At 35.9% G+C, this 21870-nt stretch overlaps 1 protein-coding gene across 7 annotated transcripts in view; it reads right to left on the reverse strand.

Moving 5' to 3' along the window:
- TFDP2 (transcription factor Dp-2) overlaps positions 1-21870 on the reverse strand; it is a 171957-nt gene that overhangs the window by 47203 nt on the left and 102884 nt on the right. For 4 of the 7 annotated variants that reach the window (XM_027584905.2, XM_027584902.2, XM_027584901.2 and 1 more), the window contains one exon: positions 4040-4143. In XM_027584905.2, the coding sequence (XP_027440706.1) occupies positions 4040-4042 (3 nt within the window). In that variant the 5' untranslated portion in view covers positions 4043-4143. Of the gene's footprint in view, positions 1-4039; positions 4144-18820; positions 18842-19633; positions 19676-20048; positions 20083-21870 lie in introns of those variants that run through there. The other 3 variants (XM_027584903.2, XM_027584904.2, XM_027584906.2) reach the window with 3 other exon arrangements.

A 21870-nucleotide genomic window follows, 5' to 3' on the forward strand; every position in this document is an offset into this window, starting at 1 on the left:
CAACATTTTTTCATTTACTAAATATTTAAAAACGTTAGTTACCTCTGTTTGTGTATGGCATTTTGCCAGTTTGGAGCTAGGGAGATGTTATTATATACAAATGCCTAGGAAATAATTTTAATAAGTTAATTCTACAGTTAAAAAAATAAAAACAAAAGACAATAAACATTGATAGATGTCTGGAGGATTCTGATTCTCTACAATATTCCAGGGACTATTTTTTTTTTAAGATTTTATTTATTTATTTAATTGACAGAGAGAGAGAGACAGCGAGAGAGGGAACACAAGCAGGGGGAGTGGGAGAGGGAGAAGCAGGCTTCCCCACAGAGCAGGGAGCCCGATGCGGGGCTTGATCCCAGGACCCTAGGATCATGACCTGAGCTGAAGGCAGTCACTTAATCAACTGAGCCACCCAGGCGCCCCTCCAGGGACTATTAAATGAGGAATTCAGAAGCTTACCTCATGAGAAAATATGAATACTGGACAAGGGGTTTGTATCTCCTACCCTTCTACACACACCCCCCACCTCCGCACCTCCATTTCAGCATAAAATCTTTAAGGGTAGATCAAATGTTTGCAGAGTCTAGCACAGTGCTAGGAGATATTCACAGGAAAGGTACAATAAATATTTGATGAACTGAGACAGAAGACCCAGCTCTTAAAATGAAAAAAGTAGCTTCTCTGTTTATTAATATGCCAAAAAGGACTACATAAAATCCAGTAAGAAAATACAATATAAAGGACATAATTCTCACCAATCACTACATCACACATTCATATGTCCTATATCATGCTGACCTTGACTGTGAAGCTTAAGAAGGAAAATTTGAGTATTTGATCAGTCTCTGGTCTACTCTATTTCTAGAACAGGAGCCTCCACAAAGCAATTCTAATCATCCAGACTTACCCTTGAGATAGCCTGCATTATTTGTGCAGTATTATTACTAAATTCTTTTTCTGTATCTGTTAGTAGTAGCCTACAGGCTCAGTTTGCCTGATTTAAAGTGCTTTGTCGAAAAAAAAAAAAGATGAAGAGAGGAGGAAAGGAAACAGGACATAGGAAAAACCCAGTTATCATTACTGAGAAAGGCTTTGGAAATGAATTGCTATGTTCTGGTTTATTTTTTCTTCCTCAATGTCAGAATGTCAGCTGATATTCTTTGCTGATCTGACAGTGATTAGCAATATTCTGTTCTTTTCCCTTAGCCTAGTGCCTGGTATGCCCTTAATAGCAGAAATCCTCAATAAACATTTCCTGATGAACAAATTGGAGGGATGATATACTTGAACTAAAAAGACAAGTTAGAAGTTCATGTGAGATGCTATGAGTTCCTAAATTAGGACAATGACAGTGAACCTTAAGAAAAAAGATCAAAGAAAAGCCAACAGAACTTGATCAACCACTGAATACAGGAAAATTATATAGGTGATGAGTCAGATATGTTTTATAAAACTGAACTTTAATTCTGAAATCCCAAATTGAAATTAGAGGTAATTACTTCCTATATTCAGTTGATCTGATAAGGAAAATGAACATTTTTTTAAATTCCAGAATCTACCTCCCCCCACCCCAAAGAAATCCTTAATTTAAATGTAATCATGCAGTTTTTTGACAATGAATTACAGTTGGGCTATGAAAATCATATAGCAATTGAACCTCATTCTGAAGACTTTTCTGCCTTCAGTCAATGTATCTTACATACTACTGCCATCTACAGTACGAATAGCCAAGAGATTGTTACAGCCTTGTATGGTGGCTACACTGGTGGTGAATAGCATAGAGTTGTCCAATCACTATGTTGTATGCCTGAAACTAATGTAACATTTTGTGTCAATGATACTTCAATTAGAAAGAAAAGGAAAAGAAAAGAAAAGCCAAGATAGCATCTGTATTCTAAAGGGAAAAAGAATCTATACAATTGGAGGCACCTGGGTGGCTCAGTTGTTAAGTATCTTGTGTTTGGCTCAGGTCATGATCCCAGGGTCCTGGGATCAAGCCCCACATCAGGCTCCCTGCTCGGTGGGAAGCGGGCTTCTCCCTCTCCAGCTCTCCCTGCTTGTGTTCCCTCTCTCACTGTGCCTACTCTGTCAAATAAATAAATAAAATCTTAAAAAAAATCTATAAAAAGTATTACATTAAAGGATTTTATTATTTCACAAAAATTTAGTTTTCACTGTAAGAAACATGTACGTCTTAACCATGTTAAAATAAAGATGGTTATGAGATTATATGACAAGATACCTTTAAGTAAAGGGCAAGTATTCAAACTAAAACAGTTATTGTTAAATTAGTTTCTATAAACACAAAAAACAACCTTCTTGGGACTTTTTGAAATTTCTATCTACCATTAAGACTTGGCTAGAGACATGTGAAATTTAAAGGGCAAGTAGAGAAAGACAACAGAAAGAAGGTTTTAAAAAAGAAAAATAGGTTTTATTCAAGAGTTTTCCAACTTAAAAAAAATATTTTAAAATCACAGATGAGAGACTGAAGGTGAGGGGACAATATTCAAAAGATAAACAAGAGAAGAGAGAAATGGCTCTAACTGGGATTCTACAACAATTAGAAAGTCAAAAAGAAAGCTCTCATTTCTGTCCAAGAACTGAGAACTATAAAAAAACACCTCAGTATTAAGGACACAAATTAAGGCCTGGTTTAAAGAAGAGCCCCAAATCTCCTTTCCTTCTTCTGATCTTTGTTTTGCTGATTCTGAGGTTTGTAGTAATGAGGTAAGTAGTATACAAGACTACTTATCATTGTCAGAACTGAGGTATAACAGTAATTACATGTACAGTAGCTCAAATGGACAATGGAAAGAAAAACTGTTTCCAGAAGAAGAATTCAAATTTGAGCCATAGCAGTTATCACTAAGATATTGACAGGAAACAGTCTCTTGAAACAGAGGAGTACTGTGCAGGAGAAATTCTAAGAGTTCGGGGATGTTTATTTAATTTTGGTGTTTATATAATCACATTTCAAAATACAGACTTTAAAGTCAGGTGCCTTATCCCATTTATACCTACTGTAGTGGCTGGTGAGAAGCAAAAGCTTAGTAAATGTTTGAAATATACCCTGAACTACCTTGAAATGGGGACACTTAGCTGAGCTTAAGTCTCCATGAGGTTTGGAGCTAGACTACATTCTTCACATAGTTACAGGAAGTTATGCAAGATTTTTAGCTTGAATTCTGTAGATAATTAACAGTCCTCAAGTGATCAAGAAAAATGTCAGGTCTTGAATGTCTTAACATCTTTAAGATTTGCTGAAGCCACTAAATACGCTAAGATTTATTTTTTGCCTAAACAATTCTGCATTTAACAGAGTTCACAGTACTGAGTATTATGGGCAAAATTTATCCTTCCTGCTCTATAGATGAGAACATGCAAGCACTGACAATGAAGAGTTACTGTTCAAGTGTTTACATACTTTTGCTAATGGTGGCTGAGACCATTAAATTAAGTATAGTTTTTAGGATAATTGCATGCGACTTTGTTTATAAATAAGGCTTTTCTAAAAGTGCTATATACTTCAAGCTCTCGCATAATTAATGGAATATCTTCAGAGAAACAGTTAAATATTTTCCATTTTTCATTCATTATTTCTACTGCTAAAGATTGATAGCTCTGGATATAGATTAACTGTTGGATCATATTCAATTTATATGAGCATACATAGCTTAAGGCAGTAAAGGTCATTTTATAAGAAAAAAAGAGGAGAACATAAAACATAACAGATTTCAAATCAATTTAATCAAACTAAAAACAAGAGAAGCCTACCATAGGAAGCAAGCAAAAACCTTGATATTACATATCCCGAATCCAGATTCAAATACATGAAAATTAAACACTGAAGAGCACAATGTCTTTCTTTTCCTCAAGACTTAACCAGTTACATTCCGATGAAAACAGAACTTCTTAAAAAAGTGAATGAATTAGGAAGTGAACTGCAATTTTTGCCCAGCATCTTTAGTGCAATTATCCTCTAAATTAGTCTTGCCTAAGCAAAATGTCAAATTCTAAGATCTGATGGTTTTCTTACCATTTGGGGTCCAACATTCACATTTATTGGTCCTAAGGTTTTTGGTAAAATCTTTGTTGGTGAATTGGTGCTGGAAACTGGAAATGCAACAAATGAAATGTTACCTGAAATGATATCAAAATATTGGGTTAATGTTCTGTAATATCAAGGTCACCTTCTATCTATACATTCATGGTCCTAACCCCAGTTTTGCTTAAGTAACTTATAATGATCTTAATAATTAAGTTAAAAGCCTTACTGAAACGCCATTCTAATGATTGCTTTCTTGTAGTGAATACAATTAGTTCTGCTAAATAGGAAAACTGTAAAATATATAGTTCAGTCTATCTGACAATTAACTACTGGACTTTTAGTGGGTTTTCAGAGGAAAAAATATTTAAAGAATACATACTGCAAATCAGAGTTTATATCAGAGTAGAGAAATCTAGTTAGGTCTTTATTAGATACCATAGAACAAAAAAAAGTATGAAGTAGACATGAAGTAAAGTATCTATTAGAATTTATTTAGTATAAAAGAAAATATTTATACTAAAAGTTAACATGTTTTCATATGAGTTGGTAGTTTTTTGAGGTTTTATCACATCGGAGAAAAAAATATGATGCCACCTAGTGATACTGAAAACTGTGGGATGTATATAGTGTTTTCAAGTGAAATCAACACTTTATTTTTATTTTTTTTTAAGATTTTATTTATTTATTTGACAGAGAAAGACACAGCGAGAGAGGGAACACAAGCAGGGGGAGTGGGAGAGGGAGAAGCAGGCCTCCCGCTGAGCAGGGAGCCCGATGCGGAGCTCAATCCCAGGACCGCGGGATCATGACCTGAGCTGAAGGCAGATGCTTAACGACTGAGCCACCCAGGTGCCCCAATATCAACACTTTAAATCTGAAATTAAGGTAGCCAAGTGGACCCCAGAAATGAAAAGCTAACCAATAACTTTCTGAACTGTGTCAATTACTTAACTCCTCTGGACAAACTTCAGTTTATCAATGTTTTTCTTAATAATCTAATGTAACGGAGATCACCCAGAAAGTACATGAAAGAGGTTCAATACTGAAACTCTGGGGGGAAAAAACGGCATTTAAGAGCAGGATGAGACACCTCCTTCTCACATGGCCCCCTTGGCTCTCCCAGCACTTGCCCAGGCTCCTTAACCCCATCCTCTCACCTCCTGATTCTTAGCAGATACTCCTATTTCCTTCAGTAAGGAAATCAGGCCATCAGGCTATATTAGAGCTATTAAGAGCTTCTCTTCCTTGACCTGTGAACCTACTATCTGCATCCTCACCTATTTTTACTGCTTTCTCTCTGAATGTAAATTCTCATATAAATGATTTCTTTTGTGTCTCTGCACGTGGTGTCTACTCAGGGGTCTCACTTATCAATTATCTACTGTCTCCTGAGTTTTCGACTGCACCGTCAGCTCCCCCCCTTCACTTTCTCTCTCTGCCCATTGGCCCTGTATCGTTTTCCCTCAATACCCATATTTTAAAATCAAATCCTTCATCTTTCTCATGCCCACTCAACAAGGTCTAATAGCCAAATCTGTTTCTCCTTCATGCTCCTCGCATATGACCGAGTCTTGGTAGATGATCATTATCATCCCAGTGACCCAGTCCAGAAATAATCAACCCCCTCCTCACTCAACTGACCACTGTATCCTACCTGCTATCTCCTTACTCTGGCTCCTTTATGCCACTGCCACTTGTTTAATTTGAAACTTTATCAAATCTGATTTGAACACAGTCACCCTCGAACGCAGTGATTCACCACCGTGGCTGTGCAATGGAATTATCTGGGACTCAATAAAAAATACCAATGCCTCAGTCCCACCCCCAAAGGTGCTGATAAAACTGGTCAGGAGTGAACCTGGGCATCAGACTGTTGAAAGTTCTCCAGGTGGTTCCAGTGTGCAACCACTCTAACTGGAAATGCTACTTCAAATAGCTTTGCTAGCCCTCCACACATCTGTAACAAACCAGTCTTTCAACTGGGGAAACTGTTCTGGACACTCCCCTACTTTAGGCCTTCAAAGATTCCACAACACTTTCAATGCCTCTCCGATTCCTCAACATGGCACAACAGCTTCTATCTGGAGATCTCACCCCTGCCTCCCTTCCCAGCTTCATCTTCAGCTACTCCCTCCACTCCAGTCAGGTTAAATACTTTGCAATTCCAGGAAGGCCCCAGCTCAACCACTCCAGTTTTGGCACACACCTTTCCTTCTGTTGGAAGTCTCTCTCTGCTGGGGCTACTTCTACTGCCTAGCGCTTCAAAATGGCATTCCATACCATTTTCTAAGTCATTACTGTGTGCCAGAGTCTGTTCTAGAGGCTTCCCATATATACACCATCTCATTAAGCTTAGGACGACAGTGTAAAATGTATTATTATTGTCTCCATTTTACACATTTAGAAACTGAGATAGAATGAAGTTAAAGAATTTGTACAAGGGTCCCAGAGCTAGTGAGGGCCATAGCTCCACCTCCCAAGTTTCTGCTCTGTGTGTCACCTCTCCTTATAAGCTGTTCTCAGCCTCTGTGGTCGAGTTCCTGGAAGCCCTTCTTTTGACTTTTCATAAAACCTATGACCATTTGCTTGTTCTAGCTATCATTTATTTAGTTCTAAGTGGGTTATGTCTCTCAGCTTTGTATCCTAGCACCTCGTTTAGTCCCTGACACAAAACAGGTGCACAAAACTATAAAAACTAATTAGTATAGATTGGAGCTATTACCTTTTCTAATCTGGATGCCGTATTTCCTGCAATGTAGCCTACACTGTATTTTTTTTTGTTACCTTCTAACTGGTGCCATAACTTATAAAGAGTCTGAAATAAATTTAAATGCTAAGTCCTTTATTATTTTGAACAACCAATATGTCAAATAAAGTTTCCTTCCTCTATAACCATGAAACTGATTTTTGTTTTTATATAACACGCATATTTTACCAATTGCTAAATATTAAGGTTATTATCAAACTTCCCAAATATGGTTATTCACCTATTTAAGAATCCTAACTGGAGAATAATTATCTATGATTCTAGGGGGAAGAACAACTAGGTAATTGATAGACAGGTGCCATAAACTCAGGCCCAGGCAGGACAGGCATGTGAGAAGAGCACAGCCCTGCAAGAGTCTGATTCTCAGATTTTTTTTTTTTTTAATTGAAGTATAGCTGACATACAGTATTATATTAGTTTCAGGTGCACAACATAGAGATCTGACAATTACAGATATTACAAAATGCTTACCATGGTAAGTGCAGTTAACATCTGTCACCATACATTAATACAGTGTTACTGACTTAATATTCTCCACGCTGTATGTTACAACCCCGTGACTGACTTATTTTAGAACTGGAAGTTTATACTTCTTAATCCCCTTCACCTATCTATCCCCTGACCCCCTCCCCTCTGGCAACCACCAGTTTGTTCTCTGTAGTTATGAGTCTGTTTCTGCTTTTGTTTCTTCATTTATTTTTTTTAAGAGTCCACATGTAAGTTAAGCCATGTGGTATTTGTCTTCTCAGATGGTTTTTAAAAATGACCTTAGCACTGCTGAATGTTTAAGATGAGATCATTTCTGATACACTGTTAGAAGCAAAAGTAAAAAACTTGCAAAAAGCAGTGGAACAAGAAATACCAAAAAAAAAAAAAGACAATTAAGGTTAGGGAGGAGATTGACTCCGATTTTAAACCTAACACTAAAGGAAAATTAAGAATATAAAACTTAGGTTAAAACAAAATGAAAAACATCATTAAAGCCAGATCTGTCATGCCAGTTAATACCATAAGAATTTAGAGGGAACTTAATAAATTTGACAAATTGATTCTAAAGTGCATCTGGAAGAGTGAAGGCAGAGAAGAGCCAAGAAAATTAAAAAAAAAAAAAAGAATAACAGGAAAGAGGGGAACTTTAGCCTACCAGATTTCAAAATTATTACACAGATGAAGTGACTGAAATAATGTGATATTGCTAAGAAGCAGATAAAAAATGTGACAAAACAGAAATTAAAGTCCAGAAATTACTTCATGTATATATGAAAATGTTATATATGGTAAAGGCAGCATTCAAATCAATGTGGGAAAGGGCGGATTACTTAAAAAATGTTTTTTTTTTTTTTTTAAACATCTTATTTATTTATTTGACAGAGACAGAGATAGTGAGAGCAGGAACACAAGCAAGGGGAGTGGGAGAGGGAGAAGCAGGCTTCCCGATGTGGGGCTCATCCCAGGACCCTGATGACCTGAGCCCAAGGCAGACGCTTAACAACTGAGCCACCCAGGTGCCCTTAAAAAATGTTCTTGATTGTACATCTGAAAACTAATACAATACTACATCAGCACTTCAATAAAAAAAAAAAGAGAGACACATACGAAAGAAATGTTTCTGAGATAAGAAATTGTCCACTTGGGTAAAAGAAACCTTGGATTTCAATTTCTCATCTTGTACAAAAATCAATTCCCAAAAGATCAAATATTTAAACATAAAAATTAAAGCCATAATGCCTGGATGGTTCAGTTGGTTTTTTATAATCTGGGGATGAAGAAGGCCCTTCCAAGCATGTTACAGAATTTAGAAATCTTAAGTGAAAACAGACTGATAGATGGGACTAAGTAAAAATAAATGTTTCCTAAATAGCAAAAGACCTAATACACTTAAGAGACAAATCTCAGACTTGGTAAACAAATTTGCAACATATAGGTCATTAGATTACTATCCTTAAAAACTTGTATTTACTTAACTTCCCACTTTTAAGTCAATAACAGTAAAACAATACCTCAATACAAAAATAAGCTGAGGGCATGAAGAAACCTAAATGTCAATGATCATATGAAAAGATGCTTGATTTTAATAAAAAAAATTTACACTTTTTAAAAAAGAAACCATTTTATGTACCAGATTGACAAAGATTAATAAATCTGATAATGCTGAGTTGGTAAAAATGTGGCGTAATGGGTGCATTTACAAAATATTTACTCGGCAGCTACTATATGTCAAGTACTAATGTTAAGCACTTATGCATATTCAGTGCAAGGGACACTGTCCCCTGCACTCAGCGGCTAACACATTGTTGGTGGGAGGGATATTGGACAGTCTTTCTGGAGGGCAGTCTGACAATGTAACTACCGAGGAGGTAATGGGTCTCTCTGTTAGAGGACATCATTTTAAATAAGTGCTTTAAAAACAATTATACACATTTTAAAGGCTCTTTCCACTTCAACAAATGTCCTTTCAGCTGCTCTCCATTGCCTAAGTGGCAAGCTGATCCCTGGCCTCTGCATCAACATCACAATTAATTCCCAATAATGGGAATACCCTCTGAGCAGCAATTCCTCTGCTGGATATATATCCTAATAAACCAAGCAGGTAAGAACAGTTACACATGTCCTAGAATAGCAACATTATGGATAAAGGCAAAAACCTAGAAACAATTTAAATGCATAAACATCTTTTGGTACATGTACATGATGGAATATTATACAGTCCCTGAAGCAGAATTACAAGTATGTATCTGCCATGGAAAAATGTTCCCACTATAAGAGGTTATGATTAGTATGACTCCATTTACCTAAAAACTACATACTCATAAATTATATAAGCATAAAAAGGATGGCAAGATAAACAAATGTTATGAGAGGTTAGCTCTAGTGAGTAGTATGGTGAAATGTTTTACTTGTTTTATACTTTTTCATTACTTGAAAAAACATCTTACGAACATGCAAGTGCTTGTTTTATAATTTAGAAAGCTACTGCCATTCTGGAGGGAAAGGAGAGAGAGGGAGGAAGGAAGGGAAAGAATCAGTCACAGCTGTTGAAACAAGATAAAAATCTATAAATGACACTACATCAAAAACTAATGATGTAATGTATGGTGATTAACATAACATAATAAACTTTTTAAAAAAATCTACAAATTAGGTATCTGTGTTTTATAATTAGTAAAAATGAAATCTGCTTTGAAAGTAGTTAAAGGGGCTCCACTGGGATTTCAATAATTATAACATCCAGAAATAAAAGCCATGCATTTTAGACATTATTTACTTTCATCAAATCAACTAGGTTCAACAGCAGAAACAGAACTTTTTTGACTCAAAAGGACATATTTAAATCGGTTATAAACATCCAGTATCCCAACATTTCAGCCAGGTTAAGAGAAGTAAACCAACCCTCAAAAACTAATGATGTAATGTATGGTGATTAACATAACAATAAAAATTTAAAGAGAAAAGTAAACCAACCCAAGTCCAAAGACATTTTCCTAAGTACCTGGCCTTAATTCATAGCTCCTTGGTAACAGGGGCTTGACACTGTCCAGAAGCCAATTCCTGGCAGTTGGTGTATTTATTAAAAACAAAAATTTAAAGACCTGCCTGGATTTGGGTTTTGGCAATTCCCCGCATTAACTAAATGAGATCAATCACCTAGGGAAGTGGCTCGGAAAAAGAGCTAAAAACTTAGCCAAATTTTGGCAAAGGCACACAATTTTGGCTCAAAATTTTATTTCAATTTTCTGAGTAATTAGAATCTTTCTGTTTTCCATTAGAATTGTCTAGACACCAAAGATTTCTCTCACTCATAATTCTTATAAGGGGTTCCAGTTCCAGTTAGTCACCTTCAATATGGCCAATTAAAATGAAAAATTCAGTGAAATAACTGTGGTTTGTCTACATGATGCCAGTGTAAGTTATTTTCTCACAGTACTGACTTTCTGGGAAAAAAAAACTTTTTTTGGCCTGATTTAGTTTCTGGAAAAACCTTCACCCAAGCCTGTATCACATCCTCCTAGAAGAACCAAATTAATAACTAACTCTAAGAAAGAGTATGCCTATTTTACGGGTTTATAAATACCTCAAATCAGAAATAGTGGTATATCCCATATACAACAGGGTCCAACTTCAAAGGAAAAGCTAACCTTCAGCCCTAAATAGTTAGAAAATGACCTAGTTTGTGGTGGTGGAGGTGTTTGTCAAAGTCATACAACTCTAGCCTAATGGGATTAAGCTTTATTACATGCAAATTATACCTTAATAAAAAAAATGGGAAAAAGTGACCTAGGCAATTTCATACTTACAAGAGACTAATTATAGATTATATAATCATTTTGCTTTCTTCCCTCAGATATTTACTTGCCTTATTCCCCAGCTTCCTTCTAGTCTCTGGCTTGGTCATCACATCAGAGATGACTGATCACTCTACATAAAAAGCACTTCCTAATTTACTATGATTTTTCACCAGAATACTTATCTCTATGTGATATATTGCCTATTAATATTTATCTGCTTAGGTGATTATTATTTGTCCATAGCCCACCCGCTGCCAGAATTTAAGTTCCATCAGGACAGGGGTTTCATTATCTCATCCATTGCTATATCTCCAGCACCTAGCACACCCTGCCTGAGACATAGCAAAGTTCAACAAATACTGTTGCATGAAAATGAATACATGAATGAATACATGAATGTCTGGATGGAAGCATACGATACAAATTTGTGAGACACATGAGACCATTCCCTTCCCTAGTGATGGCTACTAGTGCCAGGTTGTCTATAACCTTCTGGAAAGATTCTAACATATATAAACATATATGCATAAACGTTCCTTTTTCCTTCACATATAGTTGAATACTGTATCAGTTTCCATGTTGCTTTTTTCCCACTTAATAGTACTGTATCTATCTTAGATGTCTTTCCATACTTGTATATGTAGTTTTCCCTCAATATTTACTTTGTAAACCACATAGTATAACTTTTTACGGATCTACATGTTTATCAATCCCTTAGTAACGGAAAAGCTTTTAATATTACAAACATTATTACAGCTTTTAATATTACAAGCATTATTAATAACAAAATCTTCTATTACTACAAATAATACTGCAATGATTATTCATGTCTTTACACATACTGGTTGTACCAAATAACTGCACCAGTTCACCCTCCATTTTCACATATCCTTACCATCTCAGTGTGTTAATTGAACTTTGTCAACTTTTAGGTTAAAAACAGTTTCTCATTTTATTTTGGTTTTAATTTATTATAATGAATAAGGCTGACAGGTTTTGTTTAAAAGTCATCTAAATTTTCCTTCCTGAAAATTATGCCCACCTTTCATTTGCTGTTGATTTTTTTATTGGTAGACCGTCTTTTAAATATTGAAAAAATAAGTATATTCTTTGTTATGCCTGATGCAAATATTTTTCCCAATTTGACATTAGCCTTTTGCTTTTATATATGATTTTCTTTGCACATTTTTAAAGAACGTAGTTTCTTGGGTTTTTTTTTAGGGGGGGCGGAGAGGGGCAGGTGGAGAGAGAAAATCCTAAGCAGGCTCCAACACCCAGCACAGAGCCCAACTTGGGGCTCAATCCCACAACCCTGAGATCCTAACTGGAACTGAAATGAAGAGTTAGATGCTTAACCAACTTAGCCACTCAGGCACCCCAAGAATGTAGTCAATTTTATAGTGATTCTTTTCCTTTGTGACTTTTGTGTCATACACAAGGTCTGTAAGTATGTTTAAAAATAAAAATAAAGGTCATCAAAAATAAAAGTAACTGCTAAGTTTATTTATCCCCCTCCTTGGAGGTGCACAGTATATAGAGACATGCTACATTTAACTTATCTTACAGGTTTGGTATTTCCACTTGGCTATGATGTTCTTCAAAATTAGCTATCATTAGTTATATACTAAGATTGTATTAAACATCCCCCATGTTTTCTCATAATACCTTAATGCCTTCATTTTAAATTTTACATCCTTGACTCATATGGAATTTATCTGATGTGAGAAATAAAAGATCCATTTTTTCCCCTCAGATGTCTACTTAAAAAAAAATATTTTATTTATTTATTTGAAAAAGAGAGAGCACATGGGGGCGGGGCAGAGGGAAGAGGGACAAGCAGACTCCTGACGTGGGGCTCCATCCCAGGACCCTGAGATCATGACGTGAGCTGAAGGCAGACGCTTAACTGACTGAGCCACCCAGGCAACCCCGCCTCAGATGGCTATTTTTAATGAATAATCTATTTCCCCTCCCCCATGCTGCTATGAAATGCTGCCTTGATCGTTTACTTTTTTGGGTCAATTTACTAACTTTCTATTCTGCTCCACAGATCCTATTTATGTGACAGTATCACATGCTTTTATTTCATTGGTGATTAACGTTTCCACCAGAGAATAAGCAGAGTCAGAACAGGAGTGTCAAGCATTTCTTTCCTTTTAACTATTAAAAGGATTATTGCCCTTTTAACTATTTGTTAATAAGTGTTGTAAAGGATGATCAATTGGTTTCAAATAAAGTACTAATGAGGTCAAGTCGCGGGTCAATTCTAGAAAAGGCCAATTCATTTTGCAAAGAAAAAAGATTCCACACCTTAAGACTGTATTTCTAATTTCAGCCAGCCATCTAGAAAGCAATGAATGTATGTCACTGAAGAGTGGACTAGAGAGAAACAATATGGATGGCTTAGAGGATTATTTATCACCTTTATTTGACAAATAACTCAGGCCCAATAGTTCAATGCACTATTTTCATAAGTAAAACACATTAATAACGCACAATTAATTTGAAAAGGCAGCATATCCAACTGGAAATGCTAAACCTAAAAGATAAAGAAAATAGAACATATCTACATAACCATAACTACAACATCGCTACAAATGGGAGGTGTGAGAAACAGAAGATAAAAGTTCCTACTATCGGGCACCCGCATGGCTCAGTTAAGGGTCTGCCTTCGGCTCAGGTCATGACCCCAGGGTCCTGGGATTGAGCCCTGAATCTGGCTCCTGCTCAGAGGGGAGTCTGCTTCTCCCTCTCCCACTGTCCCTCTGCACCCACTCCCCATGTGTGCTCTCTGTCTCGTTCTATCTCTCAAATAAATAAAATCTTAAAAAAAAAAGTTCCTAATATCTCCAAAGTTTAATGGTTAAAGTGGCCTCTAGAACCCCCCCCCTCCATATTTGGTTCTGCGATGGAATTCAAGCAGTCTATAGTACACAGATAAGGACAGAAGATCTGAAATGCACGTACCCACATATCATAGGCATGGAAGAAAAGCCTAGCTGTTTTTTGCAGCTGTCAGAACACAGGACTTCTAGGATTCCCCCAAATGGACCACCTAACCAGGATCTTTCCATGAACCAAAGAAAGGCTTTCCATGAAACAAACCAAGAATCTTGAAATGGCCATAACAAGAAACAGGCTCTTAGCCCTAAGGGCATACTCTTTTTTTTTTCCTAAGGGCGTACTTTTAAATGGGTCAATAAATCTTTCTGTCAGTCTTTCCTACATACTTTCCCTAGAGGATTAAATCTGTTCTCTTGGCTTTGATAAGCATTTTTACATGGAGGACACCTTTTAAAACAATTAGCTAGCTCCCTGTTTCCCTGGTATTTAAAACCATAAATGCCCTGGATTCTTCACTTTGAAAGGAGGAAAAAAAACTTCTTTCTTCATCTTCCTGTAAGCCAGAATTTAAAGAGTGCCTCTTCATTTTTTAAATGAACTCCTTAATTCAAGCTCTGGGATCTGGAATATTATAGTTGTTTTCACTTAGTTCATCAAACCTCAAAACTAAAAGATCTTAGAAATCATTTAATCCATTCTCAATAGGTTTTCTTTATAGGATCTTTTCCTTTCAATATTTTTAAAACAACTGTCCAAAAATATGTCTCACCTACAGGTTTGATTCTATTGCTCTTTCACTGGCTTCTTTATCTTTAGTTAAAACATGTCATTTTGTCCTCTTTCTATTATCTTGCTTAGTAAAGGAAACTTTAAATCTTAACTTTCTCATTTCTCTTCTACCTGCTTAATTAGAATTTCCCATTTTTTGGACAATGTATCTTCTGATTAATACTTGAATTATTTTACCATATGGCCTCAGACAACGTGGCTCTTCCAATCCTTCATAGCAATTCTTCCCAAATGTGCCTGGTCCTAAGATGTAAAGGGGGTGGGGGGTGGGGTGGGGAAGTAGTGTCCCTCTTATTCAAAATGCACATTCCTAGGCTCCACTCAACATCCACAGCCTCAAAAACTAGGTGGGAATGCCTATTTTTAACAAGTGCCTCAGATGATTCTTATGATCAGTCAAGATTGGGAAAGACTGCTTCAAGGTCCCTTTTTCTCTTTGTTCAAGTTAAGGAAGTAATGGAGTGTAAGTAGACGCCATTACACTTATCTCTTTCCAAATTTTTAAAAAAGAATAATGGGCTGAGTGACCTTTATTTCTTCAGCCTCTTGTTTTTACATGCTATTATCTTTTCAGTGTTGAGCCTACATTCAGCCCCTTCTTTCAGCACCATCACCACAGCCAATACACCCACCAGATGGCACACAGACACCATGTTCATTCCTAGTAAGAGAGCGAGCGGAAGGGAGCACATTTTATCTCGTGCCAACAGCCGCTGAATGGCTAGAGTAGATCAAGGCAGCTGGGCGCAACCACAAGGATCAGAATTTATGAGTATCAGAATACCCAAGTGCACTTAATTGGAAATCATCCTCATGAAGAAGCCCACAACCCCGCTAAGATGGTAACCTGCCCCAGAATGTGTTAACAAATAAATCATTTAAAATTTATAGTGAAGGGGCACCTGGGTGGCTCAGTTGGTTAAGTGTCTGTCTTCGGTTCAGGTCATGATCCCAGGGTCCTGGGATCAAGCCCTGCATCGGACTCTCTGCTCAGCCAGGAGCCTGCTTCTCCCTCTCCCTTTGCTGCTCCCCCTGCCTGTGCTCTCTCATGTGTGCACGCTCTCTCTCTCTCAAATAAATAAATAAAATCTTTAAAAAAAATTTACAGTCAGGAGAGATATTTTTCTAATATTTATAAAAGATGGCAATGACTGCAGACAGACCTACAATTTAATAATTGCATTCTTAAAATAAATTTAAAACTTTAGGACACTTAAACTCAGAAAGACCAAAGACCACCCATGAATTATAGTTTCAAAGCAGTTCTTTTCCCTAGCAAATTAGAAAACGGGATCATTGAATTCCATAATACCATACTCAAAACTGCAATGATGAATATTCTTTTTCAACAATATGTTCCATTTGAGAGCTATTATTGAAGCTACATCTAAATCATATTTTAAAGAGCAAGAAATCTTAGATATCAATATCAACAAAAATCTTTTAATTAAAATCTTACCCATTAAAAGATTTTTCAAAAAAAAAAGATTCTGCAAACTCTTACACTTAAGTTCCCTGGGTCTACTTGACACACCATAAGTGGTCAGTTAGCAGTCTCTTCATTTTTCTGTCAGAGAAATTGCTAAGACAGTGACAAACTTTGTACCATAAATGAGCAAAGTGCCAAAAACCAAGCCCCCTACTGATGGTCTCCAGCTTTAGAGTCAAGATCAAAAGTTCATTTACAAATTGGTTGCTTCAAACTTGGTAGAAAGTAATGCTGTTATTACACAATAGGTTCCTGGATCCTTTCGCAAGAGTTAACTCATACTACAGTTAAAGCACAATATTCATACTATTTTATCTGCTCCTAAACAACAATGTTAAAGGCTTTCTTTTCAGAAAAATAAAGGCATCAGGCAAATCTTCCCTCTGACCTCCACCTCCGAAATGAAGAGATTTTTAGGTTGCTGTTGTTTCTAGTCACACACATATATGAGGCAGAGAGAATGTCTACATTAGTCACTCTCTGGGTATTCTAACTTGGAAAACAATGAATAGGTAAGGCTCAGATTCCCAAAGACCTCAGTTTTGTGCTAAAGAGTTCATATATACAAGGCGAGAACTCTAGGTACCCCACTCCGAACGTCTTTCAGTATATTACTCTTAATTTGAAGGGTTAACAGTCTCAAAGATTTCTGTATTGTTGTTGCTATGCTATTAAATAACCCTGTCATGTCTACATTTATATTCGTGACACACATTTTTGATAACTACAATCTAGGATTTTGTCATAGTTATATGTCACATGTGGGGCCATCAACTTTTTTTAGGGCTATTTCTATATATACTTTGATCAAAATCGTAAAAAATTTTACTTTAGTCAGACCTATAGTTTGTAAATCCATTTTCTTTGAAGGGAGTAGGGGAGAAGGAGACAGAGAATCTTAAGCAAGCTCTATGCCCAATGCAGGGCTCCATCTCACAACCCTGAGATCATGACCTGAGCCAAAAGCAAGAGTCAGATGCTTAACTGACTGAGCCACACAGGCGCCCCTATAAATCCATTTTAAACTCCATGTGAGTTATTTTACTTATCTTAGAAAGAAAAAAACCCTAAACTGCTATCTATTGCTATTCCTTAAAAAAGCAAAATGTATGAAGATCAATTTTAGAATCTTACTGTAATCTTAATTAAAACAATGATCTAAAAAGCTTCAAAATCTCTAAATTCTGTCATTATGTGAAGCAAAGAGAATTTTCAGGGTAGCCCACAGATCCCAGTTAAGAGCAAGAGAAATTTTTAATAATCTCCTTGAATGTTGGTATCTTTTCCTGTCTTCTCTTTAGACCAATTAAACATTTAGAAAACCATTTAATATTTGCTCCTTACACAAATTTTGAACTATGGTTTACGGAATTTTTTTGGCTGTTATTTATTCTTACAAATTTTACAGTGCAGGGTATGGCGAATTTTTACTATGTGCCTTATATGTGAAAGATCTGGTGCTCAGCACTGGTTTTTCAAGAGTGAACTTTAAAGAAATGTATAAAGTTGTAATGTGTATAAATGCACACTATACAACAGCATAGAACTTCTCTTTGTTACTTGTAAAATGAAAGGTTCTTACTCGTTATGAATTCCACAAATTCAAAAACTATTTTTTTTAAAATTTTGACTGCTTTCATTACATGTGTATTGTTTCCAAGCTCTTCCTTTGCTACTTTTTCCAGCAAATAAACATTCTTCTCTGTCCATTAGCAGCCAATCCAAGCTTACGATCTTTCTTTTTAGAGGTTCATTTCAATTAAACTCAAAATATTTCTCTCACATTTCTTATTCAAAGATCTTTTTGGAATAAGTCTTACGCTTCCCACTGAAGATAAAAGGATCTCTCACACTATATGCAAATAATGTTTCATAATGAAATTTCATTTTGAGGCTTAGTACCTATTGTGCAATTACAAACTTTTGCAACCTAAGTATTCCTTATATATTTTATAATGGCTAGGCTTTTTTCCAAATATTCTGTAGGATTTAATGATCATTTTTTCCATTACTTACATGCACTAAAATTTAACTTTCTCACATTTCCATTAATTACACATTAATTTTTTAAGATTAAAAAAAGCCTCTCCAAAAGGTATGTTACTCTGATTCTCAAAATCTAAGTATAAAGGAAAAAATTTTAAATGACTAAGTTTTATTTATTCCCTGATTAAGTCAGATTTATGACCTCCCCTCCCCATTCCAGCTACTGTGAATTTTGAATAAAACAACCTCAATTGTAACAGAAGAAACATCTGTTGCTTTTTTCTTCATCAGGGCTTTCCTAACTGAAAGAAAGGCTCTCTGCCTGACCTCCTCTCTCACTCCCCCTCCCCACCCACACTAAGTTCCGTAAAACTCTTTTTTTAAGTAAATGTATTATTTAAAAGGTTACTGTATCTACTTAAAATGTCATAATTTATTTAGAAACATTCACTTCCTTATTAAGATTCAAATAATGAGTAAATGTTATATACATCAAAAAACAAGAGATAGGTACTCTTGTAGAATATTAATTGTAACCGAAAGACAGACTTTCTAGAGTATACTTGAAGTGATCAACTCAATCAAGTTGTCACACATTCCGGGCTCACTTAGTATTATTTAGGGTTAAGATTTTCTTCATAGGTTCCAGATTCATATAGGATCTTGCATGCTATATTTTCTTTGCCAATCCAACACTAACATAATGGCAGTCACTACCCCAAGAGGCAGACACCAAATGGTGCCACCCACACTCTCACACTGTGCCTCATAATAAACCATAAAGCAGTGGAATGCACCGGCCCCTTTATGAGCAAACAATGCCTGAGCTTCATTAGAATACAGCTGACATTTTCAAAGCACAAATACTTTTAAGAAAAATGTACTAAGAAAAAAAGGAATGAAACAGCTATAAAAGCTAAAATATTTTTTTAACTGTCAGGTTTATTTCAAAGATCCTGAGGAAGCATATTTTGCTGTTGACAATTTAAAAGTTTTCATAAATAAAAAAATGAACAGTTAAGGGCAAACCTTATTTTATTAACTACTGGAAAGAAATGAAAGTAAAAACTATCATTTGAATTGCATTCACAAGTAGTAACTATGAAGTACCTTCAAAATTATTCATTTCCTCAACTGCTTTCCTAGTTCTTGAATGAGGAAAACTGAGCTCTAGAATTATTTTCATATTTTAATTGATTTATATAAGTAACTGAGTGATAAACTAAGCTTACTCTACCCCTCCCCCCCTGCCCAACCCAACCCCCATACCCTGTAGTTTTCCTGTCTGCAACAAGCAAGGACGTCTTGAATTCAGCGTGCTCTTGGCTATTTATCAACTTAATATTGCTGCTGCTGGAAGAATATAAAATAAACCTGGTAAAAACTCACCCAGCAGTAAGAAACAAAATGATCTCTCTTACCTGGTCTAAAGAAGCATGCCTCTCCCTGCAGTACCAACAACACTCTACAGTCTTTGTTACCATTCAGTGGAAACTTGAGACTGTGTCAGACATAAGCAATCGAGCTCAGAAAAGCTCAATTTAAAATACTTCTCAATAAAACTAAAAAGATGCTCAAGAAAACCGTTTAGGTAACTGGCTTTCAAAAGACATATGAACACTGTCTAATGCAACAAAGATCATTCAAAAGATACTGGAAGTGTAAGTCTTAAGAGAGGGGCTTTTTAATGTGTAGAATCTTACTTTCTTATTAAAGGTTGTTTTAAAAATATGCTTAAAATAAAAGCAGTAAAATGATAAAATGGCTAACTCCAAGCTAACACTTTTCTAAATATCACTTGAATTTTAACTAGCTAAAAAATAAGGTTAAACTTACTCATGAAATCTGCATAATTCGAATTGTACATGTCAGGGTATTTGCTGGCTCCAAAGCAGTCACAAAGCAGGAGACCTTAATGCATCTTGAAAGCAGAGCAAAAGCACCATAAGTTACAGGGGGAAAAAGAAAAAAAGGAAAAGAAAAACAAAAAGAAAAAAATGAAATAAAAAGGAGGAGAAACTCTTGAAAAACTGGCCGGGGTTTTTCAACCTGTAATAACTGTCTAGCTCCTCTGGGAGGAAAAAAAAAAAAAGTCCTGGTCCTGCCCCCTGAGATAGGAGGCTATGTTTCAATGCCAAAATGAATGACAGGCCTATTTCTGATATCAACAAAGAACAGCTTAGTTGGGCTCGATTTTTTTTCACTTTCCCACACGGTTAGAAGTTCTAAATTTTTCAGGTTAGTATCTTTTTATCTAGGGTTAAGCACCTTTCTCCATTTTCTCAAGAGAACCTCATTATGTTGTCCTAGTTTTTTAAATGATTAATTAAAAATACATACCTAATCATCTTAGTTTTTCCTAGGCAGGAAGCTAAACAAAAGATGACCTCTGAAGTTCCTTTCCAAATCTACCTTTTGTAATATCAGATCACCATATGACTAATTATTAATATTGATAAGCTTTTCCTGCATCCTGGTATGTGGGTACAAGGAGAAACTAAAAGTAGGTAACAAACATAAAAATAAGGTAACTGAGATAAAATTTTTAACTAGCTAGATGTAAAGATAATTTACTAAAGTACATGTGTATGATTATACAAATTCAAAACAATAAACACTTCGATCAATGACATATATTTACTGAATGCCTATTATGAGCCAAGCACTATTTGGGGCTCTGAGGATATAGCAGTAAACACAACAGACAAAAGCCAAACAAAAATCCTTGTCTTCAGTGAGCTTATGTGTTTATATTTCAGTTCCCTGAACGTAAACTCTCCTAGATAGACTAAGATCTCTCTTTCCTTTTTTGATTAGTTACCACCTAATCTGAAATAGTTCCCTCTGAAAGTATATCTTGACAACAGCTTCAGGAGGGAAAAGATTTTGTACTTTCTTCAGTGTTGTATCCTCAGTGCCTATTAGACATTCAGATAGGTATATGTGAGTGAAACAGATCAAAGAGAGCTTTTTCTTAGTCAAACTTTTCTTTGCAAACAGACTATGTATCACCTATTACTTACATGCCTAAAGGTGTTAACTTGGGTTACAATTATATAATAGCTTAAAATTGAAAAAACAACCTATATGGCCCCATATCTTTTCAGATTCTAAAATCTGTTTTCACTATCAGATGTGAGGTCACTATATTTGGTTAAAATTCCATACACTGGGGTGCCTGGGTGGCTCAGTTGTTAAGCGTCTGCCTTCAGCTCAGGTCATGATCCCAGCCAGGGTCCTGGGATCGAGCCCCGCTTCGGACTCCCTGCTCGGCTTCTCCCTCCCACTCTCTCTGCTTGTGTTCCCTCTCTCGCTGTCTGTCAAATAAATAAATAAAATCTTTAAAAAAAATAAAATAAAATTCCATACACTAAGTTTTTGTGGACTCTCAGATTTCAGAGGAGTTTGAATAAAAAAAGAATTTTGGAAATTACATGGCATCCCATCAGTTTTGTATATGTGGAAATAACTTTAAACTTCCCTGCTTCTCATCATTCTTGGTCGCCCTACCATAAATCACACACAGAAAATAAGTGCACACCTCTAACTGTCAAATCAGCCGGAAGTGCTTGCACATGTCACCCAAGGCCAGAATATTCAGGGGCTAGATAGATATGGTCACACCTATTCCAGTATAGTCTTTTTTTTTTTTTGACAG

The sequence above is a fragment of the Zalophus californianus genome, chromosome 1 (genome assembly GCF_009762305.2).
Source record: "Zalophus californianus isolate mZalCal1 chromosome 1, mZalCal1.pri.v2, whole genome shotgun sequence".
Lineage (NCBI taxonomy): Eukaryota > Metazoa > Chordata > Mammalia > Carnivora > Otariidae > Zalophus > Zalophus californianus.